Source organism: Callospermophilus lateralis, chromosome 8, assembly GCF_048772815.1.
Source record: "Callospermophilus lateralis isolate mCalLat2 chromosome 8, mCalLat2.hap1, whole genome shotgun sequence".
NCBI lineage: Eukaryota > Metazoa > Chordata > Mammalia > Rodentia > Sciuridae > Callospermophilus > Callospermophilus lateralis.
Window position 1 is genome coordinate 30,047,741 of NC_135312.1, and position 13,088 is coordinate 30,060,828.

The 13,088-nt window shown below is 34.0% G+C and overlaps 1 protein-coding gene across 7 annotated transcripts in view; it reads left to right on the forward strand.

Moving 5' to 3' along the window:
• Klhl5 (kelch like family member 5) overlaps positions 1 to 13,088 on the forward strand; it is a 76,597-nt gene that overhangs the window by 16,489 nt on the left and 47,020 nt on the right. For 4 of the 7 annotated variants that reach the window (XM_076863847.2, XM_076863851.2, XM_076863849.2 and 1 more), the window contains one exon: positions 2,067 to 2,543. The exons of 2 other annotated variants lie outside the window; for them this stretch is intronic. In XM_076863847.2, coding sequence (XP_076719962.1) covers positions 2,161 to 2,543 — 383 coding nt within the window. In that variant the 5' untranslated portion in view covers positions 2,067 to 2,160. The remainder of the gene's footprint in view (positions 1 to 2,066; positions 2,544 to 13,088) is intronic. One more of the 7 variants, XM_076863850.2, reaches the window with a different exon arrangement.

The window sequence follows — 13,088 nt, forward strand, 5'->3', positions numbered from 1 at the left end:
AGTATTTGAAGATGTGTTTATAAGGGTGGCAGTGACTGAGCTATATCTTGAAGGATAAGGAGGATTTTAAAACCAGAGAAACTGGGAACAAACAGCGTTGTTAAAGAGGAAGTAACATAATGTAGACTGACTGATGAAGTGGTGGACAATAGTGGACAATAGCCTGTGTTGGACAATAGTTAGAAAGAAAGAGTGGAGTGAGAAATAAAGGTAGATGGAGTTTTAAGGGTTTTGATAGAAAGGAGCCTGGCTGGTGAGAAGAGAAAACTGTCATTTCACTCCCTCATGCATCCTGCATACTACCACCAAGTTAATTTTCTAAAATATCACCCTGTTCAACAGACCACTTAATAACACCTTTACTTTGTGCCCAAGGCTTTTTATCGCGTCAGATTCATTAAGTTTATCTCCTATATGTAAAATTAATTAGGTATGGCTGATTGGCTGATCAAACTGATATTTCCCCTCCTTCCTCGTCAACATGCTCATTTCATGCTTTTATTAATCTCTTTCTTACTTTATATAAATCTGTCCTCCTTCTGCCTAATGATACTGGCTTGTGCCACTCCACACCATCCTGATATCTCCTTTCTCTTATAATTTTTATATTTTTCTTGTAGTATTTAGTACAGAATCATAAATGGCTTTTCATGCTTCTCATTCTTGTTTTTCTGAATAATTTTTATTCTCCTAAAGGCAGTGTAAGGTCAAGTTATATGCCTCACAATATTCTTGTAAGCCTCCAAGATAGCTTTTTGTTTTGATTTTTGGTCAGTTGATATAGATATTGCCTTTTGTATGAAATTATTTGATATAAAAGTAAATATTAAGTACCCTAAAAACTGGAATTCTGAATTTATAGATCATAAAATTTATTACTGCTGCATTATAATGTTTCATATTTTAATTTGTCAAATACTTTTTTTTAATTTGTCAAATACTTTTTGTTTTAATAAAAAGATTTTTTTTATTTGAGGTATAGAAACCAAGATGTGTATGTCTCTGTTTCCCTTATAATGCCTTGTACAATGCATTGCTCACAATTAGTACTCTATATCTTAAAAACTTGATGGTTTTTTAATTTGCTTTATCAGTTTTCCTTAACTGTACCCGGGTGTTCACACCATTGCTTTGTTTTGCCAACAACAGAGGGCACCATTAGGATACTTGTACACCAAGGAATAGCCCTTTCCCAGTCCTTCGTTTCTTTGTAGGGTGACACTTTCTTTTCCTAAGCAGTATCATATAAATTTGAATATTATGCTAAATGGAAGTGGTTCTATCATGATTATAGGAAAATATTGGCTTCAGGTTATTTATTTGAAAAAGAGTAAGTACTGTCAAATTTTGATCCTTTGTGGTTTTCAAACTTTTTCTCCTAATTCTTCTCATTATTCTTTAAGTGAAATCTTCCAAGATCTTATTATATTAATTAGATATCCTCCCTTTTGAAGGGAGGAAGAGATGGAAGGTAACAATCTAGAACTCAACCTTTGCGCTGTTTCCTTCTCACCCCTTATCCATAGAGCAGTTTGAAAATCACCGCAACTCATCTAATTAAAAATTGCTTTTTAAAAACTTATTTTGTGATGTCTCACCTAGGAACTTGGTTTAAAAATAGAAACATTTTGGTTGTAAAGTGATTTTTTTTTTAAGTACAAAGAAAAATGCTCTGGAATACATTTCTTGTTTCAGCAATAAAAGAGTTAATATACTAAGCAGTAAAGACTGAGATACTGCACTGGGATAGTGCTTTCTGTCTCTGTCATTTGTGGTTTAAGAAAAGGGGGTGGTGTTCTGCATTTGAAAGGACTTTAATGAATGCTGTCAGTGTTTGTGAGAGCTAATGGCCAGTATGGGAAGGGAGAGCAGGGAAAGTGGTCTTGCTGCTTCAGGATAGGCGGATGAGAGTTTGCTCTGATTGAACGGAATGTTCCACCGGGTTTCATCTTTATGCATTATCCTTTGTTCTTTATAATCTGATATATTGGCATAAAAGTAAATGTAGATACATATATATATATGCATGTAATTTATATTCTCTTAAATCTGTTTGTTGTGTACAGCAGGGCATATACTTCTCTTATCTTGGTTGGATGCACAAATCTGTGTGCAGTGCTTTTTGCCCGTTGCCTAGACGATCACTTGGTTTCTCTGAGGATGTCTGGTTCTCGTAAAGAGTTTGATGTGAAACAGATTTTGAAAATCAGATGGAGGTGGTTTGGCCATCAAGCATCATCTCCTAATTCTACAGTTGACAGCCAGCAGGGAGAATTTTGGAATCGAGGACAGACTGGAGCAAACGGTGGGAGAAAGTTTTTAGATCCATGTAGCCTACAATTGCCTTTGGCTTCAATTGGTTACCGAAGGTCCAGCCAACTGGATTTTCAGAATTCACCTTCTTGGCCAATGGCATCCACCTCCGAAGTCCCTGCATTTGAGTTTACAACAGAAGATTGTGGCGGTGCACATTGGCTGGATAGACCAGAAGTGGATGATGGCACTAGTGAAGAAGAAAATGAATCTGATTCCAGTTCATGCAGGTTGATTATTTTCTTACTGTTAGAAATGGGGTGTGGGGGTATATTCTCTATAATGTTTTAAAATAATTTAGCATTTTTATTTTAAAACTTGATTATTTGTATATCCTCATACATATATAGTATATTGGTATGAACAGGTACTTTTTGCTAGGATTTAAAACAATGTTTTAACAATTTTGTAAAATTATAAAGATAAACATATAACATTCATTTTGAAATATCTTGTATTCTATATATAGATCTGGCTCTGCTTTGAAAATACAGTACCAGTTTTATGCATCATTGACAGGCGGTTTGCTTCCTTCATTTACCTTCTATATTCATAGCAAAACTAGAGAAGACATTTCTATTGTATAAAATTTTGTGACATTTTAGTTTATAATAGATTGTAGAGTCAAATTTGAGTTTAATGAAAATGAAAGGTTTTACAAAGAGATACACTTATAATTGCCTATTTTTGACACCATTTTAGTTGTCAATACTATTTTTCTATGGTTATTTCTCTTTGTCCTATCTATGTTGCAGCTCTCAGACTAATACCAAGAATACTAAGTAACATGTCTCTTTCTAAGATGACAGCTACTAATTCTGGTTATCTTCACTTTGACTGACATTTGTGTTTTTAGGGAAATGAAGGACATCTTTTCAGGAGAGTTTAAGGGAAAATAGAGGGGCCAGATGTGGTCAGCTGGTAAAAAGGGGTCAAAAAGAAGGGGAATAAGTTGGAAGAAGAATAAATAAATAAAAATTGATAATTTCATAATGACTTTATGCATCTTCATCCTTGGAATTTGGCTTTATCTTTGAAATAGATTTTCTTATTAATCAGTTTAAACCACTATAACAGATCATATAACAAGTTAGAGCATGAAAGTCATCTTTCTGATTCACCTTCACTCAAAAATATTCCTAAATATTAAAAGGCACTGATGTTTGTGATTTAGCTGGTTTAATTTTTTATTTTTTCTTTTAAAATTTCTTTGTATGTTTTGACTATACTTAAAATTCGCTTGTTAGTTATGATTAATGTAAGCATCATAAGGGATTGAGATAAAATGAATTCAGATATTCAGGTATCTCTTATTTGGGGATATTTACCACCTTTTCCTCTTCTAACCTTCAGAACATGGAATTTTGAACTGTGGTGTTGAAGTGATGAAAGATATAGACAGTCATCTGTAATCATTTGAGTAATGGAGGGGAGGGATAGCTTTACACTGGTAAATAGTGTATCTAATTCACAGTGTTTTAAATTAATTTGTAAATTTTCATTATCTTAAAGGAATAGGAGCCACTAATATTTTTAATATGGAGATCAGTTGAGCTAATGTGATTTCATTGTTTTGTGTTATCTTTGGAGACTTGTTGCCCTAAAGAGAATAACTTATATAGTAAAAGGTTCATGGTTTTTCATTTTTGTGGGAAGCTAAAGATTAATCACCATTTCATTTGAAAGTCAATATGTCAAGAATATTTAAACAAAATTAGAAAATATGAAGCATTCATCTCTTTGCCAGCATAGATTGTAAAACTCTTAACATGTATCTACTACCAGGATAAATCATAATGTGAGTAAAAACCTCATATTCATGTATAATCTTGGAAAGATTGTACACACATTAGTTGCTATTGTTTACTTCCTTACAACAAAGGTAGTTTGCATAGCGAATGATTACTAAAATTTAATCTTTCTTTGGTATGCATACTGAAATATCTTGGTGAGCTGTTCATTATGAAAGAAAAAAGATACGTGTTTCAACTAAGAGATTGCTATGAGCATTCTTCAAGAATTTAAAATTGATATTTTTATTTACAAGAGATATAAAATAAAGTGGCATTTTAAAAAATCTAAAACATTTATTTTATTTTTTTAAAGTATTGTCCTTTCATCTTTTTTTTAATATCTTTATTTTATTTTTATGTAGTGCTGAGGATCGAACCAAGTGCCTCACACATGCCAGGCGAGCGCGCTACCACTTGAGCCACATCCCCAGCCCCCTAAAACACTTATTTTAAAAAATGGTAATCAAGAAAATTGATCCGAGTAAGATGAGAGTAGACAGTTCACATCTTCAGAGATCAAACTTTTCCTAAAATATTATTTCAAAAATAAAATGAACTGAAAGCATCTTTGGTTTCTAGATATAAGGGGAATATGTCAAAGCAATTTTATATACCTGATGGTTTGAAATTTCACTTTTAACATCTTATTGCAAAACAGGAAAATTTTATATTTTAGAATGTCTTCTGTGTTTATACATGCACCTCTCTCTCTCTTTTTTTTCCTAAATTAAATACATATAATTCTTATATCTTCCCTCAGTCCTCTAGCTCTAAGTCTTTGACCTTTACATAAAGATACATTTATTTGCCCTCAGCTTTTTGATTAAGTGAGCAGTCAGACTTCTCTAAGTGATTTTCCTTCTACTGTAAACAAGTCAGAGGCTGTCACTGTTAACATCAAAAGAAGTTTCAATGGCATTGATCAAATTTTTGTATATAACTTGGGAATAATTTTTTTAAAATATTTGTAAATAGTGAAATGTATTAAAACATTTGACCATATTATAGATTGATATCTTAAAATATTAAAGCTATAATGGGAAATACATTTGATTTTCTAATTTCTTCTTTTAGCAGTCATAATGTTTACATAGCTCCCATAACTTAAACTGAAATTTTGAGTAATTAGAGAAAAGGAAAGTAGCTGAGTGATTTTACATACCCAGAATCACAATTCCCTCAGTGGATCTGGACCATTTAAGGCAGGAATTAAAAGGCATCATAGGAGGTAATATGTTTTTTCAGCTATATTCTAGCCACAATAAATATCTGTCTGAGCATTAGACTTCTGGTAATCTGCTGCCATCCATCTGAGTGGTTTAAAATATTCTCACATTTTTAACTTTGATCTTGGGTCTGTAACCTAGCCATCACTTCTCCATGGGAGCATCTAAGTCATTACTTTGTTATTTAAATATAAATCTTGTTTTTTTATATCATGAGAAATTTTAGATTCTAAATAACAGAACCACTTTTTTCTTTTTTTTTTTTTTTTTTTTTTTTTGATGAACAATAGGTTCCTAAGACCTTAATTCCAGACAAATTCTTTCCAGAGATAGGAAAATTTTTATGGTGGCCCACCACATGACCATATATAAAGGCAGTCAGTTTGCATGTCACTTGATTTACTCACGTTGAAATTATGTAATTTTTGACATCTTTTAAATTGGGGAAATTTCATTATTTCACATTTTGCTTATGAAGTTATTATGAATTTTGGGCTATTTTTAGTGTGCATAAAATGTTATTGCCCTTTAAGAATATTCAAAAGTAATCAAAGCTAATACTGTGTGCTTCCTGTGAGGCACATAGGAAGTTCAGGGCACTTTAATATATTAACACAATTTTTAGTTGTTACTGCTCTCAACCTAATTCTGATTTTACAGATGAGATAGTTGAGGCACAGAAAGGCTAAGTAAGTAAAATGGCTGTATTTTTAAAAATAAAGTATTTTTAGAACAGTTTAAGATTTATAGGAAATTTGCAAACATAGTACAGTGAGTTTCTATATACCCAAACCCACTTTTCCTTATTTTTTATATCTTGCATTAATATGGTATATCAGTTTCTATTATTTAGTCAATGTTGATATATTTATTATTTAACTAAAGTCCTATAGATTTCCTTAGTTTCCTACCTAGTGCCCTTTTTCCTGTTCCAGGATCTTTTCCCAAATACTACCAATATATTAAGTCACAATGTCTCCTTTGGCTCCTATTAGTTGTGATAGTTTGGCAGACTTTCCTTGTTTTTGATGACTGTGGCAGTTTTGGGAGTTCTGGTCAGGTGTTTTGTAGAATGTCTTACTCAATTGGGATTTGTCTGATGGTTTTCTCATGATTAGACTGGGCTTATGGGTTCTGGCTAAGACTACTAGAGAAATAAAGTAACTTGATTTATCACTGTAGATCCTGACCTTGATCACTTGGGAATAGATTCTTTTCTGTATTTTTTAACCGAATGCTCTGTTCAAATTGGATTAACATATACCTCATTATTCATTCTAACCATTTTCACCTTCTTTCCCCAGCTAATTCTTCATCTGCCTCTTGAGAATGTGAAGCCTGGCTGGGTTACAGGTACAGTCTTTTGACCCAGCCACAACTCTGAATCCATACCCTTTGACCCATCTTACATATTGCTTTCCTGTCTTTCAACTCTAGATATCCGGAACTCTTCTATTCCTTGGTCAACCGATTTGCTTCTCGTGGCCTCATCTTGAAGGCACTTAGGTGTCCTCTTTTCCCAACAGGGTTATGTTCATAATGTCACATTTCTTCAAAGGCTGCTTTTTTTTTTCTTGGCCTCTTTTATGTTGACTCTGGATCTCATTGTTTGATCAGTTTATTAATTTTGTTCAGTCTTAAATTTATATTCTTTACATTTTCATGTGAAAATAAAATTTGTTTCCAGAAATAGCAAAGCTCAACTATAATAGTTCTTGTATCTGGGAAGAATATATTGCCTTGTCTCCCTTCTCACATATGTGCCCCCATCAAACCATGGACTCTCATGAGAATCTGATGTAAGTTCTTCCCAAAAAATATTCTGTGTGTCTTAAATATTGGTACATAGTTCATGGACCCCCTGAAGCCTATCTGTATGTCATATCAATCATAGTTCTTGGTTTTAAGTAACTGAAATTGATTGGATGATTTAAAAGCAATAGAAAAGTATTGAAATCATATTAATTCCCAGAATTTCTAGGAAAGCTGAAGATTCAGCTTCAGAAAAGGATAGGCACTACAATCACATAATTGGCCTTAGAAAGGCCTTTTTTTTTTTTGTACCAGGGATTGAACCCTGGGGTGCTTAACCATTGAGCCACATCCCCAGCCCTTTTTATATTTTTAGATAAGAATCTTGCTAACTTGCTGAGGCTGGCTTTGAACTGGTAGTCCTCCTGCTTCAGCCTCCAGAAACCTGAATTATAGGCATGTGCCACCACGCCTAACTCTAACTCTAAATTTTTAAAGCAGAAGAACCTGTCTATGCCACTCATTGTTCACATATTATTTTCTTTTGCTCCATTTGGAGCTAGGCATGAAAACAATGGTACACCTGTGCATGTTATTTAACTTGAGGAAGTATATGAGCAGGGCATAGGCTAAGGTGATGTATTAGAGATTCAGAAACACGTAGACTTAAATAAAATGTAAGTTCATTTCTCTGTCTTCTGATAGATGGGCAGATGGCCCAGGGCAGATAATAGTTGTACCTCATTAAGAGATGCATATTCCTTCCATTTTGTTTCTCTATCATAGGGTGTTATCCTTTCTGCATAGTCAAAGCTTATCTAGCCCCCTTGTCTGCATTTCAGCCTCAAAGAGAGAAACGGGAGAATATTAAACAAGTGATACAGGCTGCATATATTAGTACTAATTACATTTCAATGATGAAAACTTAGATGATCACAGCTAGTTACAAGGGAAGCCCCAAAATGTAGTCCTGCCAGGATAACCATGTGACCAGCTAAAACTCATTATTATGGTAGAAATAAAGAATGGATTTGAGATTATAATCAGCAATATGCAAGAAGTAAAAATAGAATTCTTCACACTTCTTTTGGATCTCATTTTCTAAGTGATTTTCCCCATAAAACATAATATAGTTTTATCAAAAATTCATGGGAAGGGGCTGGGGATATATCTTACTTGGTAGAGTGCTTGTCTCACATGCGCAAGGCTCTGGGTTCAATCCCCAGCATAACAAAAAAAAAAAAAAAAAAAAAAAGTCATGGGAATAGGAAAGATAGAAGAGTGATCAGATATAACTTTCCTATTATTCATATAAGAATATATGATCAGTGTAATTCCATATCAGGTACAACCACAAGAATGGGAAATTACATTCTACTGCCATATATAACTTAAAAGAACAATTTTTTAAAAGAAAATTTTTTTTAAAAACTCATCAGAAAATAGAGATAAGTAAAAATGGAAAAATAAAGATCAGTTATTATCCAGTTATCCCAAAATAATAACTGTTAATTTGGGGAAGTATCCTTTTAGTATATTTTTATACATGTATAGTAATAATCTGAATTTTAAAAATAAAAATCTCAATTTTATTGTACATGTAGATCTATAACTTCTTTACCTTAGTGTAGATTTTTATCTTATAACTATTTTGATCACAAAAAAGCAAACCCAAATCAAATAAGCAAAAGCTGGAGGTTTTTTTTTTCACATAAGTAAATAAAAATCCAAGGACAGAGCCTACCTAGACATGGCTGGATTCAGATACTTAAATAACACCAGTAATCTATTTTTCTCCCTCTGTAGATTCTGTTTTTCTTTGTCATGGTATTATCTTAGGTAGACTGTCAGCATGGTAGCAAAAAAAGAAAAGAAAAGAAAAAAAATTAGTAGCTCTTAAGTTTGCTTTTTTATCAACTTAGAACTTCAATGAAAAGAGAAAACTCTTTACAAGAGTGCCAACCAGTCATGAATTGACTCAGACTAGCCCTGTTTAGATCCTGTGCCCACCAGAACCAATCATTATTGCCAGGAGGTATGATGTTATTGGCCAGGCCTTGGTTGCTGGGTCATTTCTGCCCAAGCCATGTGAACTGAGGTGGGGAATGTGTGGTTTCTCAGAAGGTACATACAGGTGAGTTCTGTTACCAAAAGAAGGAATCCAGGATAGGCAGAAACAATTTTGTCACTCAAACATCTTTCCACGTGGTTAAATAACATATCTTTGTAAATGACTGCACCATTCTTTCGAGTATTGGTGTGCCTTTTGTTCAATCAGTGTTTAGATTGTTCCAATATTTTCCTCTTAGAAAAACCTGTGGTAAATCTTCCCTATTGCTAGATCTTGTACATATAGGTAATTATTTCCTCTGGACAGAGTCCCAGGGGTATGCATGTTTTTAGGATTCTCAATTTGTATTTTCAAGTCCTTTTAGGAAGATTACTACTGTTTTAGTTCTCACCAGCATTGTAGGAAAGTACTCATTGTACCTCCTACAAAGTGATTATCACCTAAGAAAATTTGATTCTTGGAAACATTTAACTCTTCCCCATAGATATCCTATTCATGGTGCCAGCAAGGAAGAAAACAAACACACAAACCTTAAATTCCTGAATCCAAACATGTTTATCTTGAGAGGAAGGAATAATTATATTCTTTTTAAGCGGGTGCTAGGGATCAAACCCATGTCCTTGTACATGCTCAGCACTTATTCTAGCTTTGAACTACATCTCCAAATCTTGATGATACTGTTTTTGTCATTTTTCTATGCAATTGGCTTGTCTTCTCCTTGGAGGGGACCACCTCCTTAAAGAGGACAACCCCAATTGCTCTTCTAAACTTTCTCACCCATCTAAACTCTAAGACATATTGCAGATTTTACTGCTATTTGTTATTTCCAAATACTAATCCATGTAGATCTTTCCCTGCTGTGCATTCCTATAGCAATTACACTCTTGGGGATAAGATGATAATTAGAGTAATAGTTAGAACTTCTATTTGTATTTAATCTCTTAAATTATTTTTATCTGTATTTAATAATATGAATAGTAATTGTACAGTGGTATCTACTTCTTTTATAAATAAGTAAATATATTTGAGCACAAGCTTAAAGTATATTGCAAAGGGTATGCATCAAAAAATTTAGAGACTGATAGCCTGTATTGCGTAATTTATGTTTTCATTTTATATTTATGGTTTTAAATATTTATAAAAGATGCAAAAAATTTTGTGATACAGTAATTGCACCTACACAAAGACATAAATTCTAATTGCCATAAGCTAAGATGCAGGAGTAAATCACTTACCTAGGGAGTAAGCCAAACAGATCATTTGGAGTTTCAGTGTACCTTTTTTACTACTCAGAATTATATGTAATATAATGCTTGTGAAGTAATTGTTAAAACTTCATTAGAAAAATTACTCCATTAAGAAATCCTTGCCGGCCCTGGTGGTACACACCTGTAATCCCAGCAGCTCGGGAGGCTGAGACAGGAGGATCCATCCTCAGCGATGGTGAGGCACTTAGCAACTCAGTGAGACCCTGTCAATAAATAAAATACAAAATAAGGCTAGGGATGTGGCTCAGTGGTTGAGTGTTCCTGAGTTCAACCCCCAGTACGAACGAACGAAAGAAAGAAAAAGAGAGAAAGAAATCCTAATGCAAATTCTTGTGATGGAATCAAAAAACCTAGTACTTTAACAGGAAAAAAAAAAGGTGGGGGGCGGGGGGGGGGTGGGAGGGAAGAGCCAGGCCTGGGGGTGTATACACCTTTTTAACTCCAGCCACTTGGGAGGCAAGAGGATCGCAAGCTTGAGACCAGCCTGGGCAATTTAGTAAGATCCTGTCTCAAAAAATAAAAAATTGGGGGCAGGGGGCTGGGGGATATAGCCCAGTGAAAGAACACTTTCCTGGTGTGCACAGGCCCTGAGCTGAATCAAAAGTACAGATTCAGGGGTAGTGGGGAGGCGGGGATCTGATAATACTAAGGATCATTTATTTTTTCCTTTCTTTCTTTCTTTGTTTTTGGTATTGAGGGAGGAACCAAGGGTCACTCAACCACTGAGCTACATCCCTAACCCCTTTTAAAACTTCGTTTTGAAACAAGTTCTCATTAAGTTGTCCAGGCTAGTCTCAAACTTTTGATCCTCCTGCCTCAGCCTCCCAAATAGCTGGGATGATAGGCATACACCACTGTGCCCAGTTCTGGGGATCAGTTTTTTTAAAAAGCCAACAAAACAAATAATATCATATAAAGATAAAAGTCTGAAGTCATAGACCTTTCCACTGAAAAGCAAGGATCTTCTAACAGTAGCTTACTTTGTGTACTTACTCTGTGCTAGAGCCATGCATGAATTATTTCATTTTATAGATCTCCCATGAAGGATTCCCTAAAAGAAAATACTATGCATTACTTATCCCCATTATGTTGAAGAAGGTAAGCATTTAACTTCTCTAAAGAAGTTAAATAACTTGTCCACGGTGATATATAATGAGTGACAGAGAGGCGAACCTAGGTCTGTAAGACTAGGGCAGCATTGTGCAGAACTTTATGTATTGATGGGAATGTTCCATGTATTTGTCATCCAGTTTGGTGGCCTCTAGTGTCATGGGACTTTTGAGCATTTAAAACATGACTAGTCTAAGTAAAGAACTGAATTTTTAATTTTATTAGACTAGTATTTGTTAATAATTAAAATAGATCCATGGGCTAGTAACTGCTGTATTACATAACACTGCTCTAGAACCATCCTAAAATGCTCTTAATTACTTGCCAACACCTGTCCAATTCAATCCTCCAAACTAAAGCACATAGAACAAAAAAGAGTAAGGAAGTATTCACATTGTCAGCTACATAGAACCAGAGTATTAAAAGCAATTTGATTAGCCAGGGTTAGGGATGTGATCTGTCATGGAAACCTGAGATTCTTTGCTCTCTTATTCCTAGCCAAGAAGCAGTCACAGGGTGATAAACTTTGGTCTAAAATCCTTAATTCCAATGTCTTTTTTTCCCCTTTTGAGTTACCATTCATATATAAAATTATTCTCCTTTTACACCGTTAGTCCTTGTACCCACTGCCTTAGTATAAAGGTAAGCAGGAATTCCCATTTCTTTGTTTGTACTTTCAGCACCCACAATACTTCCTGACCCTAGCTTTGTAACCTGCTCCTGATGTTTTCGTGGTCAGTCACTTTGGCCATTTGAGGCCTCAAATTTTCTCATCTGCAAAATAAGAAAGTTGGATTAAATGAGTAGGTTTCTTCTAGTTGTAAAAATTCTATATGTAATTGTTTTAATGACTGTAGCTTAATGTCCTATAGTTGTATGGATGTGCATTCAATTTTTTTAAAGTAAATTCTTGTGTTGTTAAAATTCTATGTGCAAAGTCCCAAATGTCTTTAAAAAAAAAAAAAACCTACTGCTAGAAAGCTCTATAGCTCTTCAAGTCTACTGAATAGCTCTGTTTCATTCTCCTTTATGTTCATTTTGTAAACAATGGCTTTACTTTTCAGTAGCTACAAATCAGAAGCCTGCACTTCTTTGGGGCCTCATTTGAAGCCTTGGAAGTGATTACTATATTCAAAAACCTTAGTGAATTGATTGTCACATTTAAATAACATGTTCATTAAACATGTGATGGCAGTTGAAGACTCAATAGCAAATAAAGAAGTTTGAAATGTTGTTTTGGAAGCATAGAATTTTTTTGTTAATGTTTATGTATATTAACAGTTAAGATATTTTACCTATATATTCATTTGGAAAAGAACAAATACTCCATTAAATTCTACTAATTCATTTAAAATATTTTACTCAAGCAATTTCAGTTTGCATATGTTTGAAGTAAAGTATCCATTATGTAAATCAGTAATTTGAACTGCAGGTTCATCACATACTAATTTTTGTAACAGCCATTTCTTGACTAAATTGTACACCAGTGAAATTTGGCCTGTAATAGATGTTAGGGTGACCTGTAGGGTTCTTGAAAAATGCAGTGTTCAAGTCT